General features: G+C 48.5%; 1 protein-coding gene across 1 annotated transcript in view; it reads left to right on the top strand.

Annotated features, from left to right (window-relative positions):
• Positions 1-25408, top strand: part of LOC144947680 (uncharacterized) — a 239799-nt gene that overhangs the window by 28383 nt on the left and 186008 nt on the right. Inside the window, exon 2 of the mRNA XM_078876952.1 lies at positions 9823-9871. Within this exon, the coding sequence (XP_078733078.1) occupies positions 9823-9871 (49 nt within the window). The remainder of the gene's footprint in view (positions 1-9822; positions 9872-25408) is intronic.

The raw sequence follows: 25408 nt of genomic DNA, 5'->3' as shown, positions 1-25408 counted from the left end.
ATATCGTGACGCCGCGCAGAATCCGGCCCGGCGACAACCGCGGACCCCACGCAGATGCAGAATTGTGTCGCGACGCGTCGCGCTTAATGCAACAACGCTTTGCTTTTCTTTTTTGTAATCATTCATGCAACAAGGGGGAAAATCGGTGGAGTGGAAAGTGATTCGCTGCTCAAGTGAGCGCTGAGGCATTGCCGCTCAGCTCCTGTTTACACGCTTGCACGGGGCCGGCCAGCGTTGGAAATTCCACATTCCTATGGTTTGGGGGGGGGTGGGGGGACGGTACGGCGTCAGTCTATCCAAAGGACGATCGCTGTTGACCGACGGATGTCGGGATGATGGGCCGAGTCGAGCCCCGAGCCGGGGTGCGAACTCGCGACCCGCCGACTCTGCGAGGCCTCTCGCTCCACCGCTGGGCTGCGTGAGCAATGGAGGTGGAAGAGGCCAAGGATTTGGTAAAAAGAAAATGTAGTGACGGGTGTTTACGTACGTTAAGCACCATTATTATTATTTGTTTTTGTTGTTATTATTATGACGTTGGCCACGCAGGAGCAACGCCGATCGGCGGCCCCGAGATAGCGGCGAAAGTTCCACGTTCCCATGCCAGGATCGTTCTGTCCATAGGACACCCACTGGTGACGTCATGCAAAGCGGTACCAAATTTAACTACCAAAGCGATTACAATGTAAATACCAAAGCGGTACCAAATTTAACTACCAAAGCGATTACAATGTAAATACCAAAGCGGTACCAAATTTAACTACCAAAGCGATTCCAATGTAAATACCAAAGCGGTACCAAATTTAACTACCAAAGCGATTACAATGTAAATACCAAAGCGGTACCAAATTTAACTACCAAAGCGATTACAATGTAAATACCAAAGCGGTACCAATTTAACTACCAAAGCGGTTCCAATGTAAATACCAAAGCGGTACCAAATTTAACTACCAAAGCGGTTCCAATGTAAATACCAAAGCGGTTTCAGTTTAACTCCCAAAGCGATTCCAATTTAACTTCCAAAGCGGTTCCAATTTAACTCCCAAAGCGGTACAATTTAACTACCAAAGCGGTTCCAATTTAACTACCAAAGCGGTCCCACATTTAGAATCACCATCACGTGTTTAGAGTATTTGGCTGCTATGAATCTCCACAAGATAAGCGGATTCGTTGAGTCGCTTCTCAAATAAATAGCTATGCAGCTCAGCGGGTATTACCTGGTCAAATAAAAAAAGAGTTAAACATTTTTTTTTTAGCAGTTTAGGTTAACTACGCCGACTCTATGATTGTTTGAATCATCTCGCGAGTGGAATTTGAGCGGGGAGGGATGCTTGACCAGTGCCTCTTTGAAGGCGTGAAACGAATGCAAGGGTTTGGGGAGATTTTTTTTGTAATATATATTTTTTTGAACATCTCAACTGAAGGGACCACCTCCGAGGAAGGTATCCGAGCCCGGGTGCCCTTTCACCGCTATTCCCTCCACATTCCACAATTTCCTCCCGGGAGAGACGTCTCAATATAACCAGCGAAGGGGAAAGCACTTTGCGAAATACGGTACAGTACGGCGCTGCAAGCGGTGCAACATTCGGACCGCTCGAGCAGCGAACATCATCTGTGGCCGCCGACACTCGCCGTGAACTGGGAGAAATAAACACGTGGACAAAATAGATTTACGGCGCAAGGCATCCTGGGAGGACCCATAAACACTCTCGCGTAAATATAAATTTTTGCTACCCGTCAGTTGCGAGATGGTGAGTTAAAATCCACTGTTGGTCAAAGCTCCATCATCGCCACTGTCATCCCGCGCCTCCGATTAGCGCGGGTGGCTACGCGCGGTGCGAAAGAAGTTCAAGGAGTATTTGCGCGTCGCCGTCGAACTCTTCTCCAGCATCAGCAACGTGGCTTGTCAAGTTGTGGCTCTCGGCATTCAACGGGGGAAAAGTGTCCACGTGGCGTTCTCATTTGCGTGGCTACGTCGTGGGTGGCGGTGGACGGTCTTACGGCAAAAAAATTGGCCGAATAATTCCCCGCCCCCCTCCGTGGCCGAATTCCCCCCCAACCTCCAACAAAAATCGAATTGTGAATCATAACGTCGGTTGTGGAAACTGACGATACGCGGGGTCTCCAGTTTGTGGATGGTGGATCACGATGGATTTAAAATCCCGCCCATGCATTAGGGCTCTCTATCGGCTTGCGTGGATCCTTTATAGATCCCAATAAAATCCCAGTGTGCACTGCACATTCCCACGGTGGCTTCACGTGATCCCAGCCGGGGCGTGCAGCCACTCGAGGGCGCTGTCGTGACAACCACGTGACCATGAATTCTGATCGATGGATCGTGACGCTTACGTTGTGAGGCCCGCGGCGATACAACAACAACAAAACCCCCCACGGTGTAAATATTCACGGCAACACAAATGCCAGCAGTTTCTGCCCCGTGTTGTGCCTCCCATTGAAATGCTTTTCTCGCTGTGCCTCCTCCTCCTCCTGCTGCTCCTCTCCCCCGATCTGTTGGGGCTATGCACGTCCCACGGGGGCCCATTCATTCAGAATCAGAATCTTAAATGTATCCTGCGAGAAATCTTAATTTTAGAACTTTCGTGACTGCAGGAATTATTATTTGGTTCTTTCGGTTAAGTCACGTCTAAAGATAAAATAATACATTTAATTAAATAAAAATGTATTATTATTTAAAATAATAAATTAAATTAAATAATAATTTATTATTATTTAATTTAATTTATTATTTTATCTTTATTATTATTTATTTTATCTTTATTATTATTTAATTTAATTTATTATTTTATGGTTAGACGTGACTTAACCGAAAGAACCAAATAATGTATCCTGCGAGAATCCGATGAGCTGCCAATCGTTTTGTTTCACGGATGTCCAGTTCGGGGCGGGTGGTCCAGCGACCGGCAAACAACGCACAAGACGATACGCGTGCAAGCTGCGTCACTCTTGATTGGTCGGCGACGTTAACACAGCTGCCAACCCCTTATCAGCAGCGCCCTACCTTATCACAGACAAATTCAGACCCTATTGGTCACCCCGTGCCCCCTTATAAATATCAACGTTTATCCTACAAAGTCTCATCACAATGAAGAAACACAAACAAATAGACAATCAAAACCACTAATCTCACCACTGCATAGCTGCCAACCCCTTATCAGTCGCTATCGTGAAGGTCATTTGAAATCATCATCAAATCACAAGCATTATCCCTGCCAAAGAAATGCGGAATTTCCATCCACTGGCTCAGCACTACCAATCGAAAATAAGCGCAGGCCCCGTTTGGTTGTTTGAGCGAGGACACTTATGAGAGCCAGGAGGACACAAAAACACCGGCTTACAGAGTTTTGCATCCTCTAACAAGTGACAAATTGTAACGGAGTTCAGATTTGAAATCATCGAAAGGAGCTACCGCGTCTCGGGATGCCCGTACATGGGGAGGGTCACGTGGGGTTGCCGGGGGGCGTGGGAGGATGGCGGTTATCGCGAGCGGGAAGGGGAGGGATGTGGGGCTTTTTTTTGCGTTCACTGTGGGAAAGAAGTTTGTCTCACGAGGATAGCGATCGAGGCGTAGGAGGGAATGGGTTTGGTAAGAGTGAGAGGATGAAAGAGTTCGACAGGCCCGTGCTGGTGAGACTAAACACGGGAGAGCAAGACACGGCCGTGACCTAATCACCCACAATGCACCCGGATTTGTTAGATCTCAGCAGCTAAGCAGGCGTGAGCCCGGATAGCGGCTTGTATGGGTGACCGCCATGCATGCCAGGTTGCTAAAGGCCTGCTGCAGGGCTTGTTCTGTATGGCCGGCCGCAAGAGCGCGGTGCGGAAAATCCCGTTGTTGTACCCTACTTTCTACGCTCCATGCCCTCGCTGACCCCTGCAAGCCGCGCGGCGTGCGGAGCCCGTCATCCAGCAGTGGATCGACACAAAGGCCTGCACGTGTGCAGTGGCTGTGGGCGGAGGAGCAGGGGAACGTCTAAAGTCCCCACTGGAAGAGGGCAGCGAGGGGCGGAAGCAGGACATCGTTGTTAGTGTGGATGTCAAGCAGGGAGGGAGTTCCAGGTGCACAGGAGGTCGTGGGTTCGATCCCGAACCTGACGCCTGCTGCTGTATATTTGGAGTCTGAGTCTCTTTCTCTCATCATCATCACGGTGGCGAGGAGATGTTAACTACTTCGCCTGGTGTACAGGAGGTCGTGGATTCGATACCGACCCTGACGCCTGCTGCTGTATATTTGGAGCCTGAGTCTCTTTCTCTCGTCATCATCACGGTGGCGAGATGTTAACTACTTCGCCTGGTGTACAGGAGGTCGTGGATTCGATACCGACCCTGACGCCTGTTGCTGTATATTTGAAGTCTGAGTCTCTCTCTTTCTCTCCGTGGCCTCGTGGATTTTTCTCCGGGGACTCCGGGTTTTCCCTGCACATTTCGAATCAACGTGATGTGGGTTAGAGTATTTGTATGCTGTAAATGTCCACGTGATAAGCCACCTCATCGGGCTACCACTTGTCACCTCGTAGCTCAGTGGGGCCTTACCTGGTAAAAATATATATATTTTTAAAAAATATATATTTTTTAAAAAATAGTCACGGGGAGGCTGAATTGTAGAGGCTGACCTGCGGGGGTTGGACAGAGGGCCTAGGCAGCTGGAATGGAGTCCACACGGAGGAGAGGGGAAGAGACATTAGAGGAGGAAAGGTAGCGGGGAGAGAGGCGAGCGAGTGGTGGAAGATTCGTGGAGATGTTGCGGGCGGTGCTTGGGAGTCGGGATTCACGGTCGGATCGCGAGCCACACGATGAATGTGTGCGGGTGCTCTCGAGTGAGGGTGTGGAAGATGACCTGGCCCCGGCCAATGAGGACGCGAGCGACGCTCACAACAACGAGCGGAGCACTAGGCAGATACAATTCAGCAAGTTGGCATATTCTTTGGGTCTATCGGTAAAGTCACGTAGAAAGGTTCAAATAAAATAACAAAAAAATTACAAAAAAACGACGACGTTTCGATCACAACACAAGCGATCGTCATCAGGAAGAAAAAAGAGGGGGAAAGCTGCTGAAGCAGACTGTTTTAAAGGTTTAAAATGGGTGTAGCCCAAGGGTCATAACGAAGTGGGCGGGGCTTGTTATGTTAATGTGAGATCGGAGGGCGACCTCCATGACGAGGGCACGGAAGTGGCTATGTTAATGTGAGAGATTAGCATGTTCACGGAAGTGGCTATGTTAATGTGAGAGATTAGCATGTTCACGGAAGTGGCTATGTTAATGTGAGAGATTAGCATGTTCACGGAAGTGGCTATTGTAATGTGAGAGATTAGCATGTTCATGGATGTGGCTATGTTAATGTGAGAGATTAGCATGTTCACGGAAGTGGCTATGTTAATGTGAGAGATTAGCATGTTCACGGAAGTGGCTATGTTAATGTGAGAGATTAGCATGTTCATGGAAGTGGCTATGTTAATGTGAGAGATTAGCATGTTCATGGATGTGGCTATGTTAATGTGAGAGATTAGCATGTTCACGGAAGTGGCTATTGTAATGTGAGAGATTAGCATGTTCACGGAAGTGGCTATGTTAATGTGAGAGATTAGCATGTTCACGGAAGTGGCTATGTTAATGTGAGAGATTAGCATGTTCACGGAAGTGGCTATGTTAATGTGAGAGATTAGCATGTTCATGGAAGTGGCTATTGTAATGTGAGAGATTAGCATGTTCATGGATGTGGCTATGTTAATGTGAGAGATTAGCATGTTCATGGAAGTGGCTATTGTAATGTGAGAGATTAGCATGTTCACGGAAGTGGCTATGTTAATGTGAGAGATTAGCATGTTCATGGAAGTGGCTATGTTAATGTGAGAGATTAGCATGTTCACGGAAGTGGCTATGTTAATGTGAGAGATTAGCATGTTCACGGAAGTGGCTATGTTAATGTGAGAGATTAGCATGTTCATGGAAGTGGCTATTGTAATGTGAGAGATTAGCATGTTCATGGATGTGGCTATGTTAATGTGAGAGATTAGCATGTTCATGGAAGTGGCTATTGTAATGTGAGAGATTAGCATGTTCACGGAAGTGGCTATGTTAATGTGAGAGATTAGCATGTTCATGGAAGTGGCTATGTTAATGTGAGAGATTAGCATGTTCACGGAAGTGGCTATGTTAATGTGAGAGATTAGCATGTTCATGGAAGTGGCTATGTTAATGTGAGAGATTAGCATGTTCATTGAAGTGGCTATTGTAATGTGAGAGATTAGCATGTTCATGGAAGTGGCTAGGTTAATGTGAGAGATTAGCATGTTCACGGAAGTGGCTATGTTAATGTGAGAGATTAGCATGTTCATGGAAGTGGCTATTGTAATGTGAGAGATTAGCATGTTCATGGAAGTGGCTAGGTTAATGTGAGAGATTAGCATGTTCACGGAAGTGGCTATGTTAATGTGAGAGATTAGCATGTTCATGGGAGTGGCTATGTTAATGTGAGAAATTAGCATGTTCATGGAAGTGGCTATGTTAATGTGAGAGATTAGCATGTTCATGGGAGTGGCTATGTTATTGTGAGAAATTAGCATGTTCATGGAAGTGGCTATGTTAATGTGAGAGATTAGCATGTTCACGGAAGTGGCTATGTTAATGTGAGAGATTAGCATGTTCACGGAAGTGGCTATGTTAATGTGAGAGATTAGCATGTTCATGGAAGTGGCTATTGTAATGTGAGAGATTAGCATGTTCATGGAAGTGGCTATGTTAATGTGAGAGATTAGCATGTTCATGGAAGTGGCTATTGTAATGTGAGAGATTAGCATGTTCATGGGAGTGGCTATGTTAATGTGAGAGATTAGCATGTTAATGGCAGTGGCTATGTTAATGTGAGAGATTAGCATGTTCATGGAAGTGGCTATGTTAATGTGAGAGATTAGCATGTTCACGGAAGTAGCTATGTTAATGTGAGAGATGAGCATGTTAATGGAAGATCGCAGACCAGCAATGTCGCTGTGTTAGTGTGGGGAATTTAACCTGCTATTGTCATATCAGTGAGCCGAAAATAACAACTAACGAAAGACCCAAAGAATATGAATTCCTGCAGTCACGAAAGCTTTAAGTGAAGTTGGCATAGTTGGGGGTACAGCTGTTGCATCTGCCAGTCATCTGTCAGTCAACCCACGGCACCTGCTGCGCCTGTCCCGTGACCTCCTCCTGCCAGCGAGCCTTCGACACTTCACGTGGCCTCAAAGTGCACCTGGCCTGGCACGGGCGCCGTGGTGACATCACCGTCACAAGCCAGGCCTGCTGCTCGCCGCCTGTCGTACACACATTCACAGCGCCAGGATTGGAGGTAGCCGCAGGTTAGAATCGATCTATCTGTATGGATGTTAAACATTTATCTGTTTTGAATGAGAATAATTTATTATTGAAAGAAAGCAAGGGAAGCGAGGGTTACAGCGTACGGTGCGACTGGGTGGGGGCGGCGCGTGGGGTAAAGCGTAATGATAACAATTTACATTTACATGTAAGGCGCCTTCCACTAACGTCTCAAGGCGCCTTAATGGAGTAGTAACACCCACGAGCCACACAGGGGGGTAACGTTCTGAGTGGGAGAGACCGCCTTGATGACTACTGCGGGGGAGGCGAACGAGGATCCTGTGGGGCTGTGGTGTGTGTTGTTGGCACGGTGGAGGCAGTACAGCTGGTGCATCTGCCAGCAATCGGTCAACGCATGGCACCTGGGTCTGTCCCGTGACCTTCTGGCAGCGGGGAGCCTTCGACACTTCACTTGCGCCTGGCGTGGCACAAGCGTCGTGATGATGTCACCGTCAGTCAGTGGCCAAAGGCGGTTGTTGTTGTGGTTGGAGAGGTTGGTGGCTCGTGCGGCGGTGGTAGTGGTGGTGGTGGCAATTGGTGAGTGTGTGTTGAGTGAGGGTCTGCCTGGTGGGGCACGTCGGAGCGGTGGATGTGTCGTCAGTGGGAGAGTGTGGGGGGTGGTGATGCTTGTGTTTTGATGTGTGTGTGATCTCCTTGTGAGCATGGCTGTTCTCCAAGGTTGCCACTGTGTGCAGACAAACCCAGGGATTGAGCAGGACCCCTCCTGGCGATGAGCCTTGAGACTACTAAGGGGTTTTCCTGTGCAATAAAAAAAAATATTTTTTCGAATAAAACGATATATATTCCACATTTCCATACCAGATAAGGCCTCACTCAGCTGTGTTTGATTTTTTCAGAAGTGACCTGGCCACAAAATGATAGCTCAACGAAGTGGCTTATCACGTGGACATTTCTAGCAGCCAAATATTCTAAACGCGTCATGTCTATTTTAAACGTGGAGAGAAAAACCGGAGGACCTGGAGAAAACTCCACGCGACGACGGGGAGAACAGTAAAACTCCCAAATATAGAGCAGGCGTCATGGTCCGTTTCGAACCCATGATCTCCTGTATACCAGGCGAGGTAGTTAACATCTCGCCACCGTGGCGTAACATCACACGGCTTGAAAACGTGTATTTACTTGAGCCCTCTTGTCAATCCACTGCTGGATGAGGACCAATCCACGCCACGTGGCTGGTAGCGGTTTATTTGACCATACTTCACCACCGCACAGATATGTCTGTGCAATGTTGGCGACGGTTGGAGCCTATAGACATGGGAGCATAGAAGCGCAGTACAACTATGGATTTCACCGCACTACCTTCTGCTGCCTGCAGTCTATCCGCAGCCCTGTCCATCACCTGTGGCGACCTGGCATGCACGGTGGTCACCCATCCAATCACTATCCAGGCTCAACTCTGCTTAGCCTCAAATGATTTTGCTTCGCCTCCGAGATCCGATGAGATCAGGTGCATTCTTGGTGATCTAAAACGTAATTAACAGGCTCATATCTCGTGAGTTTTGGCTGCAGGTTTTGTTTGCGTTTTAATCATTTTTTTCCCAACAGGCTTTCACATAATCTCAGATAATTATTATTTAACTGCCTCCAGCATCGGGACGTGGGGCACATTTGCTGGATTTCACCGCAGTCAGATCGTGGATAAATAAAGTCTACAAAACCAAACATCCGCGAGGTTTATTTTCACGAATGTCTGTATTATGCGAGTAAAAAAAACCTCTCTAGATTTAAAAGACACATTTTGCAAAACAAGAATTCCGCCAGGCCAGCAGTCGGCGCATTTTTGGAATATTCCCTTGCAGACGGTTAGAGAATGTGAAATAACAGAACCCAGGTAAGAACTGGACCACAAATGCAAATTTCTCTCTGTATCCAGCGAGAGCAGCAACAACAAAAACCCATAAAGAACAACAACCCACACCCTCTCATCGCGGGCGATGCCGCTGGAAAATGATAGCCACCGTGCGCGGCGAGGAAAATGGGAAAACCATATCGGGGTGGAGATATAGAGTGGTGACATAGAGTGGCGATAAAGAATGGAAGAGGAAAGCGGGCGAGAAGATGGGGGGTGGGCACAGAGAGACAGAGTGTTGGGGAGGGGAGGGGGAGTGTGTGGTGGGTAGGAGGGAGATAGGGAGGGGGTGAGTGGAAAATTGAGGGAGGGGAAAGTGGGAGGGAACGACTGCCAAGTTGAGTTCACAAATCTCACCACCCTGAATCACTTCGCTCGCTCGCGCGCGCGAGCTCTCCCGGTCATTTGTCCCCGTGGCGTTGTTCGCTGCTGGTGTTGTCGGCTGGTGCCGTGCGCTTTGCGCTTTTTTTCGCCGCCGCCGCTGCAGCAACAGCAGCAGCAGTAGCCAGGGATCGGTGCGGCTGCCTGGGGGCTCTGCGAAGCACCGTTTCTGAGCGTGCGTCTTCCTTTTCTCCTTCCCCAGGATGGATGTGGTGGCTCATCTACAGAAGGAGAGGCTGCAGACCTTGACGGTGAGGCGTTTCTCTGTCTCTCTCAATCTCAAAGTTGTTTGTCTCGATGTGTTGTTATATTTAGTCCTATTTAAACTATTTCACAATTTGTATTTGTTTTTTTTTGACCAGGTAAGGCCCCGACTGAGATGTATGGCTCGTTTTCAGAAGCGACCTGGCTATTACAAATGATATCTCAATGAAGTCGCTTATCATCATGTGGACATTTATAGCAGACAAATACTCTGAACGTGTGATGTTGACTGTAAACGTGGGGGAAAAAACGGGAGGACGTACGGAAAAATCCACACGACCACGGAGAGAGAGAGAAAGATGCACACTCCAAATATACAGCAGGCGTCAGGGTGGGGATCGGGTTCAAACCCACAACCTGCTGCATACCAGGCGAGGTAGTTAACATCTCCTAGCCACCGTGGCGTTCTTGTCCGGCAGGGGTAATGACTCGTCGTGTTTTCGAGATTGATGAAATATGAGTGCCACTTTGCGGAACGTTTCCAGCGGTTGTCCTACAAAGACCGATCCCCCGCCATAGGAACGTAGAATTGACAGCGTTGGGGGCCGAGGGCAACTCGGCGCTGATTTGGCGGCGATTCGACTCCGCTAAAGTAAATAAAACTGGCAGTGCATTTGGCAAGTGAAATGTAACATCGCGACAAATATTCCCCAGCGCAAGGTTAATTGCCGCGCACGCAACGGCATAACGTCGAGCGTACCCGTCAAAAATAAACCTGAACGAAGAATAAAAACATCGGCGCTAACTTCGCCAGCGGCGCTCTGTGTTTTTTTTTTTGCGGCCGATGGGCCACATCGCGCGGGTTTGTACGGCGGCGCGTTTGGTCGGCATTCACGCATCGGTGCGGTGCCCTTCGCGAGCCATCGACGCACCTGTAACTGGGGAGGGATCGTCGTGTGAGAGGTTCGCCTACTTACAGTGGCCTACAGATGTGAGTAGTGCGAGTAGACTGCTCATCTATCCGTATGAATGGGCTCTCGGTTTTTCCCACTCTCCTCCCACGTGGAAATCGCGAATAAATGATTTTTTTTTAAACTCCCAAATCGGGGACATTTCGCGGTACAGGGCCCAGCCTGTTGCCCAGCTAAGCACCGGCCCCGCTCACCCTCAACGGCAGCTGTAAAAAAAAAAACACGTGATCGGTTCATAATGTGTGTCAAGAGGAGGCCAGGTTAATGTTCAAACGAAGTTTTATTAAAGTTCGGAAGCGTAACATTGCAACGTTGTGCTTGAAGGACGTGGAAGGACCTCCGCTCTGCAGGAAATGTTATTTTGTTTCGGTTAAGTCACGTAGGTTAAAAGAAAACTAATAAATTAAATCACGTGACTGTTCCACCTGAAGACGGAAGCTTGTGTTGCCTCCGAAACGTCGTGATTTAATGTATTTGTTTTCTTTTAACCTACGTGACTTTACTGAAAAAAACAAAGAGTATGGATCCTTGCAGTGACGAAAACTTCAAATCTAGAGTTATTTTTTGGTTCAGAGTGAACGTCACGCGCAAGTTGCTGATCTCTTCACGGATCATAAACCATTTACGCGAACTCCGGTCATCCTCACAGCGGCTTTTGGCTGACCACCGAACAAAGACGGTCAGCTGCTGTGCGGTTTGTTACATCGCAGAACTGCGTCTCGTGGAGGCCTTCATCGAGCAGTAGATTCCCCGCAGCTGGTCACGCGAGGAGTGGACTACGCTCGCCTCCATTGAGCCGGTGTGGTAGATTCCACGTTTCCCAACACAGGCGCAGGTCCGTGCGTGGGATGACCACCGTTGACTTGCCCTTGCCTCTGCGGTGCTCGTTTTTGTCTCGAGCCACAGAGAGCACGGTGGAGCCGACTTGACCCCTGACCCAGATTCACGTCTGTCAACTTTCCAGCTGCGAGTCAAAGCGCCAGCGTTGCGTGACATCGGAGGTCACAAACGGGTTTTGATTCCTTACCCGTACCCGTACCCGGCCACACCAGGGTCGAAAACGGGTACTCGTACCCGGCCCGATACCCGGCAACCCGTACTCGGCAGGGTATCGGGTAGGGTACGGGTATCGGGTACCCGGTTGCGACCTCTGGGATGAAGCCATGTTGCAGGTGCGGGTGGGTTGATTCTAGGAACTTGAATTGTGAGAAGAGACAAGACGTTGGGAAATGAGTGACACACGGTTACTCACCAGGGACTCACGGTCTACCCGGCCGCACCAGGGTCGCAAATGGCTACCCGTACCCGGCTGGGTACGGGTAGCCGGGTATCGGGTAGGGTACGGGTATCGGGTACCCGGTTGCGACCTCTGCGTGACATTTATTCTCCGCTTCCTAACCCCTCGACGGTGCCCCTCCGCCTGCTCCTCCTCATCCGCAAGCAGCCCGCGGTGGCGGATCAAAGAGGTGCAGCACGGACCAAGCGGGGACGTTTCAATAGCGACAAGTTCCATGCAGCTGATACCAGCGGCGGCTCGATTAGTGGCAGTAGTTGGGATGTGATTCAAGTTTGCTTCTGGTTTGTAAGTGGCAGCAGCAGTATCCCTTGTTTAACCAAGTCGCGGTGACGTCACCACGGTGCTTGTGCCAAGCTAGGTGCACTTTGGATTGCAGGCCCATTGAGACACGCAATGCATTTGCCTCTTTCACAAGGGTGACCTGGGTCACATCAAGTTGTCTGTCATGGATCGGAATATATAAAAGAAAAAAATTATATTGCAACAAGAATTTATATCTGTTACCTCGTAATAATAATAATTGTTATTTTTTTACGTTTTACAATATTGAAGCACATTTCACCCGGAGGTCGCAAAGTGCTGCTGTACGTCGATAAAAACAGGAATAGCTAAATATTTTTAAACGAACGCAATAAAAAAAAACTAATAAAAGCTCGCAGGCTCGTGAAAGCAACACCCCGCGGGAGTAAAATAAACACCCGGCGGACGGGCGAAGGTGACGTGTATATACGCGGAGGAAGCGAAGAGTAGATACGTGGAAGGAAGTGTCTGAAGGCGCGACTGGAATCGGCGTCTGGCGGAAGTGAATGCCACCGCCCGGGAAGAGGCCCTGCCCGGTCACCCGCCAGGCAGGGCCTCCGCCTCGGCCACGCACAGCGGCGGCGGCGGCGGCACCAGCGGTCAGAGTCGGATCTCTTTGTGTCCGTAGGTCAGAGGTGCCGGGGTGGCTCGGGGGAGGGAAGGTCAATCTGGGGGGTCAATCTCGGGGGGGAAGGTCAATCTGGCGGGGGGGGGTCAATCTCCGGGGGTGAATCTGAGGGGTCAATCTTGGGGGGTCAATCTTGGGAGGTCAATCTGGGGGGGGGAAAATTGGGGGGTCAATCTGGAGGGGTCAATCTGGGGAGGGTCAATCTGGGGGGGTCAATCTGGGGGGTTCAATCTAGGGGGGTCAATTTGGGGGGGTCAATCTGAGGGGTCAATCTGGGGGGGTCAATCTGGGGAGGTCAATCCCGTGTCAGGGCGCTGAGCGTTCATCGCTGAGTGTTCCACTGTGGGGCTCGTCCGATCCTTGTTGGTGTGTCCCCCCCCCCCCACAATGCAGTTCCCTGTCGTTCTTCTCAAGTGCTGCTCGCTGCAAGAGCTCCGAGTTTAAATGTCTCGAACCGTCACGCGACAGACTCCGATGGCGCCATCACGATGTTCGTGTAGCGACAGAGAACATCCCACCAAGCGGCTCAGTGGTAGAGCCAGCGGCTTGCAGCTGGAAAGTTGCAAGCTCGAATCCTGCTTGGGGGTTGACTCAGCCTGCTAGCGCCACGTTACAGGAACGCAGAGCAGTGATCGTCCTGTGGATGGACTCACCTCCGCCATAGGAATGGTGAACTTCTACTACTGGCTGAATGCTGTAAGCGGGAGATGAGCACCACGTGATTGCTCATTTGAGCCAGGAAATCGCTGACTTTTTTTTGTTGAAAAGAAGAAAAACGCATTAAAAACTGTTCAGAATCGAATTTCCGTTTCCACAGCAACGCTGAGAAGTCAGCCTCACTGGATGCTGCGCGGTCATTAATTCCCTCCACATTTCAATAATTACACGACCCGAGGTAGCCGGGTTTCTCGAGAGGGCTCGTGATTGCTGCAACAGAGCCAGCAATGCTGATGGGCCTGGGTTCGAATTTGGACCACCACCCATGATTTAAAACAGGGCTTTAAGAAAAAAGTGACTTTGATAGCTGACCAATTCATCGCCCGGGAAAAGATACCATACTGTTGTCGCAATAACCGCAATTTTGTATCTGGCCATGTGGCAATGTGCTCAGAGCTCTCTCACCTTACCCCAGCAGAAGATCAGCGAATTAAAATTCCAGTCACGATGTCGTCATTCGTCCGTTCTCGGCCTGGCGGAGAGACATTGGCCCACCCCACCGTAGGAATGTGAAATTTCCGCCACTTGTGGAGGACAACCAATGGAAGTGGACGGTGCTCCGACGCCGCTCGTTCAGAGCAGGGAGACCCTCTGACCTCTTGAGCTCTGAGTAATCGTTCTCTAGACGTGCCGTCAATTTTCGACCACGCCGGCGCAGTGAACCCCCCCCCCCACCGCGTTTCAAATAAGACGCAGCGATGTCAGCCGTTGGGGCAAAAAAACCATTGGCATTTCCTGAACAGTTGCATTGTGGTCCTCCTGTCCGACCTAGATCACCGTTACCGTCAAATTAAATGTTAGCAGATGTGGCCGACTGACGGCAGCGTTGATGCGGAGACAGACAACTGTGGTGGGCCGGTTTCGTCCTCATTAGAGCTCATCAGCTCAGTATAGTCACCACTGCTCACTGCTGGGAATTCTAATCGTCGAGCACCCTCTTACTCAACATGGGCCCAATGATAAGAATTATTACAATGTATAAAGCGCCCTTAAACGATTGTTCTCAGGGCGCTATAACCGGAAAGGCGGAAAATAGTTTGACGTCAACCAAGGAAAGAAGAAACGAGAAAGACGTTTGAAAATAACTAAAGAGAGAGAAAGCCACTTTAAACAGATACGTTTTACGATGCGCTTTATGCAGAACTTGTGCTTTGCGGGCCTGCGCTGATATTCTGTTACGATTGGGGTTTTCTCGTCGCTTTCCGATGTGAGGGTGTGTAGGCCGTGGCAAAACGCCTCTCCCAGCCAACGCTGGCCGGTGTTCCATCCCTCCCGCGTGACGGTGGGCGCATTGTGTGCCGGTCAAAAAGGGATGCGTTCGCAGGAAAAAAAAACACAACAACGGCCAATTTATGCATGTAAAATTAAAAAAATTCGGCAAAAAATAACCCACCGTGGCCTTGAAAGAAAAACATCGGCGGTTATACATTTTTATTGTATGGCCCACGGTCGTGCTGACGAATGCACCGAGTGTCCTTCTCGTTAATTGTGCTCGTGCCTCGCTGCTCACTCCAGCGGCGGCGGTGGCATCGCCAACAATGATTGAGCTGCTTTGTGTTGCGGGCTACGTGCGCACGTCGCTTGTGATCGTCGCCCAAGATCGTCAACTCGGGCTGCGCTTGAGAACCCACCCAATCGGTTTGTAATCGCAAATGAGGGAAACCCCGGGCCCAAGTCCAGGGCTCTCAGCAGCGACGCCAGCTGCTTGGGCTGATGCCGTTACGATGGGAGAGAGAGAGAGAGAGCCAGCTCAGACAGCCACAGACCTCGCTTTGTTAATATTTAATTCGTAACGAATTCAAACTACTTGTGATTGCTGCATTGCACTTCACGCAGATCGATATCGCCGAGCTATCTTCCATTTTATTTTCGAAATATATCTCCACGAGCACAAGACACGGCGTCCCTGTGGACAAGTTGTATAATGTCTTAACAAATGGTAGGAGATGTTCTACGTGTTATCGTCGTCGTCGTTGTCAGCGCTGTCTTCCCACTGCTGGGCAAAGGCCTTCTCTCAGACTCTTCCATTCCTTACTTTCCTCCCTTGCTGAAGTCAGTCTATTGGTCTCTGTGTGAGTCTATGGGTCTCTGTGTGAGTGTATGAGTCTCTGTGTGAGTGTATGGGTCTCTGTGTGAGTGTATGGGTCTCTGTGTGAGTCTATGGGTCTCTGTGTGAGTCTATGGATCTCTGTGTGAGTCTATGAGTCTCTGTGTGAGTCTATGTGTCTCTATGTGAGTCTATGAGTCTCTGTGTGAGTCTATGGGTCTCTATGTGAGTCTATGGGTCTCTGTGTGAGTGTATGGGTCTATGTGTGAGTGTATGGGTCTCTGTGTGAGTGTATGTGTCTCTATGTGAGTCTATGGGTCTCTGTGTGAGTGTATGAGTCTCTGTGTGAGTGTATGGGTCTCTGTGTGAATCTATGGATCTCTGTGAGTCTATGGGTCTCTGTGAGTGTATGGGTCTCGGTGTGAGTCTATGGATCTCTGTGAGTCTATGGGTCTCTGTGTGAGTGTATGAGTCTCTGTGTGAGTGTATGAGTCTCTCTGTGAGTGTATGGGTCTTTGTGTGAGTCTATGGGTCTCTGTGTGAGTGTATGAGTACTCCGTCCTCACACGTGTGGCCAATTAGTTCTAAACATTCGGATACAGGTGGAGACGGTGAAGTTGTTGATTGTTTTTACGTTGCAATTGTGCCGAGAGATCAATTGTTCTCACGATTTGCAAAGCAGCGGACGAATGATGACGATGCATGTGCCTGTGCGCACCGCACGTATCGGTTGTCCCAGGTGTCTCCTCTCAAGGCGGGTGCTCCAAATCAGGAGACGCGCACTCACAATTGAACGTCAGAGTTTAATTGCACGTGGCTCGGTGTCTCAGGGGTGGGGGGGGGCTGATTCCCTGCCAGAGCACTGAGCCAGCGCCGTGGGAGATCTCAAGTTGGAGGTTTCTTTTGTGCGGTTAGTTTTGTTGTCCTTCCACCCGCACCTCCGATGAGCACGGTCGGCGTGCAGTCTATAGCGACCTGCTGTGCATGGTGGTGGTCACCCATCCAAGCACGATCCAGGCTCAAACCTGGTTAGCTTGTCAGATCTGAGCGTGGCCTCTTTGGATAGATGAATACATGATCATTATTCATATCTGACAAGGTCGGGTGCAAGGGTGATTTGGTCAGAGACTTCTCGTCACTGATACGAGTAAAATTTCCCCTTGAAGGAACTTCAAATATGGTGTCTGTGCTGTCATTCTTTTGCGAGCCGTTTCGGGATATTCCACTGCTCACTGGGAGCAAACCTCGTGGAAATTTCGGCACCGTAACGGCACTGTCAGCAAGATTACAATTGGAGAAAGAAAAATGTAAACCGTTAACAGCGTGTGCTATAACAGAGCAATCGAATATTGTTCTTTATAATTTACAGATTATTATTGCAGTTATTGTTATTACATATTGACCGTTTCCTCCCTATGTTCACTCGTGGCCAGGAACGTTACTGCGTTATTCGCCATCGGAACAAGGTGCCTGCATTCGCGAGCGCTGTCAAGAACGTAACCGTCGCGGATAGACATCGGGGTTTTTACCGCATTACAATTCCAGTTGGAACTTCAGCTCCCAATCGGTGGGGACTCCTTGGCCCAGCGTCTGCCCGCATCGCGACCACTGTTGGTTTGCTCCAGAGTGGAACGGATTCGGTAAAAATCCTGGAGAGGGGAAGACGGTGGACTGAGTCGAGTTCTGACCCAATGTTTGAATGTCGCAGCCCTTCTGGCGGAGCGCCACCCACTCGCATTCTCAAGTTGTGCCGTTCGTCCGAGTGCGTTGAAACCCAGGTCAGGCCTTGGAAGGCTCACTTAATACACTGGATTGCACGCGTTTTTGTTTGAATTCAGTGCAAAATGTTTTTAATGCACATGAAAGCTGAGGGAGAACATTTCTACCCATTAAAAATATATCCTCGTGCGAGAAATTTCAATGACTTGGTTTTAAGTAAAATCATGTAAATCTGTTCGTTTTATTTTGCTCACCTACAGATGAAATTCTCATGAAAGTATTGTCTCTGACGGGTGCTCAAACTCATCGAAGTGCAGGGCTCAACGTGGGAGGAGGGCTGGGGGTGGTTTTTGTTGGTCCCTGCTGATGACTACTCAGCGCCGATACTGCGATTCAGATTTTATTTACTAAATCAAAATGTTAGCCCGGTACAGCCAATATTGCTGCAATTAGCGTTCGCGTGCGGAATTCAGTTCCGTTATGTGTGTGTTGTAGTTTGTTAATGTGAACACATTCGTGAGATATTGATGCTGATACCGGGTTTTTAATTGATCTAATTGGGCTTCAAACCCATGCAGGAGTCACGGATTACAGATAAATTCCATTTTAGAAATCCTAATTACGAACTATCACGTGATCCTCATCGCTTGTTCTTCTTTCCTGGGAGTTATTTTGTATTATTGTTATTTATTATTCTTCATTATTATACCATTATGTATGCATGAGCCTAAAATTGCTCCGTATTTACACAAGCTGGCTGCAGTGTGTGTGTTTATGCGTACAGTATACGCGTGCTATGAGCAATGTACAGTTACTACTCTTTGTTTTTTTCGGTAAAATAAATGAAAAAAACAACTAAATTAACTCACAGTGATTTAATTTAGTTGTTTTTTCATTCATTTCATTTAATGTTTTACCTACGTGACTTTACCGAAAAAAAAACAAAGAGTATGAATCCTTGCAGTCACGAAAACTTCAAATCTAGAATGTATAGTTACTGTTAAGATTTTTTTTCCAATCCGCTGCTGGATGATGGCCTCCTCACCCCACATTGGTAACAGTGTGCCGTTTGACCATGCTGGCCAGCTCGGGTTTTTAGACAGGAGGGCCCATGACTGGTTCCGATATCATTCGCCACTGACATCAGCTATGGTTGTGAATCGAACTCGGGTCGCCCAGGTTCTTCGTGCAGCTCATTCACCACTGAGCCACCCCCCACGACTCCTCACCGCCACGGCTCCGTATATCTGGACGTGCGTTGCCGTATTCCTGTTTCGAGTGGTCGGTGCATTGCCCGTCCAATCTTGGTGACCTGGGTTAAATTCTAGACCGTGATGCATGACCTCAGCGGCTGTTGGATTCCCCGAGGTGGAGTTAGCCTTGAATGAGTACCTCGTGCAGTGCATGAAAGTCAACGCTGGGAAGACAAAAGTGGCTGGGCATGGCAATAGCCACGCAACACTGATTGGGTACCTTGCCAGCCTTGATAAATGCTTCAGGGCAATGGTTGCCTCCTGTGGTATTTGAAGATATATTCTGGTTTGTCGTGTCTGCATATTCGGGTGGGATATTGAAATTGTTCGATGAGCTGATCAGATGAAATAAATTTGTATTCGTGCTATATTTGTTCCTAAACATGAATCCAAAACACTCCAAATATTCAATAATATTGGCGCACCATGTATTCTTTTGGTGGAGTGGTGGCGCAATGGATTGCGGCCTGTGCTACGAAATCCGGCGACCCGAGTTTGATTTGCGGCTATGGCTAACATTAGTGGCGAGCGAGTGATATGACAGCCAGTCCTGCCATTGATACGTACTGACCAGTGTGGCGAACTATGGCTCAACAAAGAATCCCCATAACTGTCACGGCCTGGTGAGGCCTTCCTCTGTTGGTGGATTGAGGTTGGATGGAATGAGTTTTAATTTATTTGATAGATTATTTAAGAACTGTAGGATGCCCTCTGTCGAAGTGGAAATGTACTGGCCACCTGTAACGTCAACAAGAGGCATCTACGCTTTACAAATTATTTTTGTTACTGATTAAAGTGTTTATTAACTTTAAGAAACAAGATAAATTATTTACTTAATGTAGGTTTGCAATACAGCACGTGGCAACACAAATCCATGTCTGTCGATACTTATTTAAAAATGCTGTATCATTTTATAAATCGGCTATTACAATGTATCATCCGATTATTATCTGCAGACCAGGATTGGATTTATCCACCAGACGATGTTATCAACAAGAGAGGCTGATTCGACCCGCTTTGCTTCGTATCGGTTTCGGGTCTGATTGGATCCACGTGATGTCAGGTCCAATAGTGAACAAATATTGAGTTTACACATTAGGGTTAAAATTATTTTCTACAAACAGTTTAACACGTAGCAGGCTTTCGCGACCAATATTATTCATAATCGAGGTTTTTTAACGTTAGATCGCGTAAATATATAAATGTGTCGTTAAACCCGCCACCACCCGACACAGCCAATCAATAAGGGTTTGGCGTGTGAACAAAATTCAACAGATTCATGGAACGGATGAAACAATATTTACGATTTGTGGGTTGTTTACTCTCCAACACACCGGTGTGCTGAAGTAGTGACTAATTGACACGTTTTGTTTACGTGGCAAACCTGACCAACTGGATTTGTCGGGTGGTGGCGGGCTTAACGACACATTTATATTTACGCGACCTAACCCAAAAAAACAACCTCTACTATGGATCCACAAACAGCATTTATTAGAGTAAAAAAAAACCTGGAAAATCAATTACACTGTTCCAAAAACCAGTCTCCATCTGCACACCGGAGCAAAAAATAATCTAACACACACGCCGATTGTTTATTTTGGGATGAAGTCAATGAGACGTGTTTTTATTTTGAACAAAAAATCTCATTACAAGCAAGCGGGGGGGGGGTCATTTCTCCCGCTTGTAGTTGGACACGCGGCGACATGAAGTTACATGTCCCGCCTCTGCTGCTGCTGCCGCCGCTGCTGCTGCTGCGCGTGTGACGGTGACGCGCGCGTGTGACGGTGACGCGCGCGCGCGCGCGCACGTGCGTGGACTCGCGCGCCGACGCAAATTTCCACGCGAGCCTCTGTTCAGGGCGCCTATTTTGGGAGCCTCCAGGGCACGCGCCCCCACCACCATCTACCCCCCGCTCGCCCCGGCACTGGAGGCCCGGGAGCTTTTTAATAGCGGCGAGCGCCCGGAATAACGAGAGGTCACCGGCTTGAATCCGCTGCTGCGATGCAGTTGTTTCATCGGTCGCATTCGGTGGGGATTTACTCGAAATTCCGTCGGCAGGGACGCACCCAGAGGCTTCTGAAGGTCCGTGCAGATCACCACGTGGCCTTCCAAACCCCCCCTCCCACCTCCTCCTCCTCCCCCTTATTCATTCGTGACAATATCAATACAAAGCAGGCCCCATAGGTTGCCCTATTTTGTGTGAGACTTGGGAGAAAATTACCCCTTGACTTCGCACAAACGGATACTCGTTTTATTGACCCTATCGGGACGCGTGGTGTGATGAGTCAACATATGACTGGGATTTGAACTCGTAGAAACCTTCCAATCGAGCACGCCACCCCCTGCCTCGATGGCAAATCGTTCAGCATACGCTCTTTGTCGCTTTAGGAAACGTTTGAAATCGTCGTGTTTATGCATTGATTGACTATAAAAATATGGCGAAACGTGTAAAGCTAAGAGCGGCGCTGGAGAAGATCCATACTCACACCAGACCTGGCTCCCAGTGCCTGAAGGTTGTTTTGTAGGGTTAAAGAACTGCTTGTGATGGAACGTGACTCACGAGTGAAGTTACAGCACGTGCACCCTGTGCTCGTGTCAAAGCAACGCTGCTGAAATGACGCGCTCCCAGAAGGCGTTGCGGCTGATGCTTTGTGTAAAGGATATACTTTGAGGTTGTTCTTTTTACGGGGAGAGACAAATATGGGAAGGAGGCTTTTTATGTTGTGCTGTGAATTAAACCCTTGGGACATCAATTATGGTGGTGATGATGGTGGTGATGCTGATCGTGGTGATGATGGTGGTGGTGGTGATGATGGTGGTGGTGATGATGGTGGTGGTGATGATGGTGATGATAATGGTGGTGATGATGGTGGTGGTGATGATGGTGGTGATGGTGATGATAATGGTGGTGATGATGGTGATGATGGTGGTGATGATAATGGTGGTGATGATGGTGATGATAATGGTGGTGATGATGATCATGGTGATGGATCGAGTGCGATGTCAACATCTGATGGGGTCCACCTAGAGTCCGAGAGAAATCGTGAAGCTTCATCCTGGCAACTCTCCGCTCTCTCTCTCTCTCCGTGTCCTACCACTTTATTTTTTAATCATACAGTTAATTGCTCGCAGCATTTATATCCAAGTGGGGATTCCTCCAATTCTGCTAAAGAGCTCCTTAATTAATCACACGGTCAATCAACCAAGCACAGCAGTGTTAATGCTCTCACCTTTTCACGTTTTCCAACTAATTTGGCAAGCGCCATATGAATCTGCTTCATCCATCCATTTACCCGTCTGTCCATCTGTTTGGAGCGGCAGTGTCGCGCTACAAACCCGGTGACCTGGCTTCGATTACCACTCACGGGTCAACACCAGTAACGATTATTTTAACCGTTCCTGGGCCTCCTCTAGGTTGACTCAGCTTCAAATGAGTATCTGGTGCGGTGTGTCAACATTGCTACTTAGGGAGACAAAGGCGGCCGGGCGTGGTGCTGGCCACCCACACCCTCGTGTGCCGTGCCGGCCTTCATAGGTGCTTGCTAACAGCATTTGCCCCAACAGTCTGTTAAGGGTACACGGGGAATCTTTGCCTTTGGAGGGGTGAAGTAGTTGGGAGCTGAGAGGATGGAGTGTGCAAGGTTCCTAGTTCCACTCCCGTTCAGGGGTTAGGATTAGCCCATCATCCCACCAGGGCCTATAAAATAGCTATCACTTCGTGGCGAAGTGAAAAGTGGTTTGCAATTCGCAATGGCATTGGCTCTGTCAAGGGAATGTGGAATTGTGACCGCCGGCTGACGAATGATACGAGCATCCCCCTCCTCACTCGTTTGTCCAAGGGAGAGACACTTTGACCTTTGACCCGAGGGATCGTGTTGGCATATGGTGCAAAGAGAGAGAGAGAGAGACGGAGAGACGACCGCGTCAATCGTGAACGCTGGTGCCCATGGACAGAAAGGCACGGGCGCACGCTCGCAGGCGGTCTCGCAATGCTTCGCCGGCTTCATTCGAACTCTTTTCTGCGCGTACGACGACGCGCACGCGCCGTCGTACGTGCTCGGACCCGTTGCTTTCTGTGCGCGTGCGGTGTGCGGGCTGTATAAGGCGGCACTCTGCACTGTACAGGGTGGTCCACGTGTCTTTAATTTTCGACAACTTAATATTGGTTTGAAGTTCAGGTTTCAATTAAGACAGAAATGAATTTGGAAAGGAAGAAAAAAATGTTAGGGGTATATTAATTTGGGGGGGGGGGGGGGAGTGGTGTTCACAAGACATCTGGACCATCCTTGCACTATGAACTTGGCGGCCTGAGTTCGATTCCCGGCCATGGCTTAAACATCAAGAGGCGAGTGATGTCTGAAGCAGGCGTAGCACACATGTCGCTCACTTGACCAACCCGCAGTGACCGAAATAGGTGAAGTATGGTTCCACAACCCCTGCCCCCCCGTGACCAACGAAAAGTAGTGGGAGTGGGCCTTCATCCAGCAGTGGATTGTAAACAGTTCTTCGTTAATGCCCGCTCCTCGTTACAACGATCGTCATCAGCCAGTGTGACAAGGCGAAACGGTACACAAAAAAACCCAACAGGAGTGCAAAATAGCGAATAAGTATATATAAATAATTATAAATTTGAAGCTTTCATGACTGCAAGGATTCATATTCTTAGGTTTTTTCGGTAAAGTCACGTAGCTAAAAAATAAATAAAAATAAAAAAATAAAATAAAATTTTATTTTTATTTTAATAAAATAAAAGTAATAAAATAAAATTTTATTTTTATTTTACTTTGATCAATTTTTTACCTACGTGACTTTACCGAAAAAAACCTAAGAATATATATAAATAATTATGTCGATTCCATAAGTCCGATTGTTCAACACTCAAGGCGAGCTTGCAGGGGTCACCGGTTTGAGTGTCTTTACCCCCCAATCCTGCACACCTCTGTCCGTGAGTCGCTCGCCAGACCGCGCTGCGGTCGGGTGAAGTGTCAGGTGCAAGGCTCCACGGTGGCTCGGAGATGTTAACTACCTCGCCTGGTATACAGGAGGTCGTGGGTTCCACCCCAACACTGGCGCCTGCTGCTGTATAGTTGGAGTTTGCGTGTCTCTCGCTTCGCGGTCATGGGGATTTTTTCCTGGACTTTCCCTCCACATTTAGAATCAACATCACGCATTTGGCTGCTGCTACAGATTTCTACGTGGTGATGAGCCACTTCGTTGAGCTATCGTTTGTGGGCCAGGCCGCTTTTGAGAAAACAGCTACACAGCTCAGTGGGCCTTACCTGGTCAAATAAACAAATCAAGATGAAACAATGGTTCAGTTTGAGTTTAGTTCAAGGTTAGGCGCACCCCTTCCAAGGTGTCTGGCCCGCGTGGAAGAGGAGGCCAAGCACCCCCCAGAGACGCCTCCAGTGGAGTTCCTTCTGCCAGCGGGCACGGGCGTGGGGGCTATTGCAGGGCTGCACCCTTTCACATCATAAATCAGACTGTGTTCCCCGTACGCACTTCAGGAATGCCAGAAAAGGGATTGCAATCGACGAATGAAAAGTCTTCGGTCATCGCAGACCGATGACTTTTGACAGGTGACCCGTTCTCAGTGGCGTTTATAAGCAGCTTGCAATTGTCAGGGGCAATATTAATCACCACACGTGTCCCTGGTGGTGGTGGGTTCAGCTGGGGGAGCGTGGCGGCGATGGCGGCAGGAACGAGGCCTGTGGAACAGCAACAGCAAACGACGCGAGGGCTTTGACATTTGACGTTTGGCAGAGGCCGGAGGCTCTCGGTCGAGTGGTGGTGGCGGGTGGGGGGGGGCTTCCCAGGCGGAGGCTGCACACACTCGAGGGTGTGGGCAGGCGGGCGTTGTGTGTGGCAGTACCGTCATACCAAGGCCATAAATATAATAAATATTGGGGGGGGGGGGGGGGACACATCCACCCCCCCAATATTCAAATATGCGCAAAATGTCCCCCCTAATATATTGCTATAAAATAGATTTCTGTTTATATGATTGTGGTTATAGTTGTACTTTATTAATCCCTAATCTCTGCCATTACAAACAATGCAACAAGAAATGGTAATAAAGAAAAAACAGAGCAATGTAATACAATACACTATTAGACATTATTGTAAAAAATAAAAAAAGTCCATCCTGTGTGTTAGTGAATTTTTTTTTATATTTTAGGCAGGAAATTCGCTTTCAAACTTAAATTTTTTTCTGGGGGGGGACCCCCAGACCCCCTGGAAGATTTGGTCCCCCACAATGTTGACTCCATGGCTGCAGCCTTGGCTTCTGCGACCGTCTGGAACGCTTCTTCCGATTTTTCGGAAGCCACTTTAGCTCTGCACTTTTAGACCATCTAGATTGGAAACTCGTTTCTTTGGAGCTGCTCCTTGTGTTTAGTTTGTTGTCCTCCCCCCGGCACCTCTGATGAGGACGGTTTGCTGCATACTGTGGAAAAGAAGTTCAACATTATACGTGTGGGGCTATGTGTCTCCATGTATATATTTAATCTGGACAATGTATGCCTGTTCAAGGGATGTCGTTGATTTTTGGATTACTGTAATTTACAAATTAATTTGGTTGGCATATCCATAAAAGTTTGAATTACGTGTATCTGGAAATGATCTGAAAATATGATGTCACAATAAGGGACAG

Source organism: Lampetra fluviatilis, chromosome 46 (assembly GCF_964198595.1).
Source record: "Lampetra fluviatilis chromosome 46, kcLamFluv1.1, whole genome shotgun sequence".
NCBI classification, from domain to species: Eukaryota; Metazoa; Chordata; class Hyperoartia; order Petromyzontiformes; family Petromyzontidae; genus Lampetra; species Lampetra fluviatilis.
The sequence above is the reverse complement of the archived record's forward strand: the minus strand, read 5'-3'. Positions and strand labels throughout refer to the sequence as shown.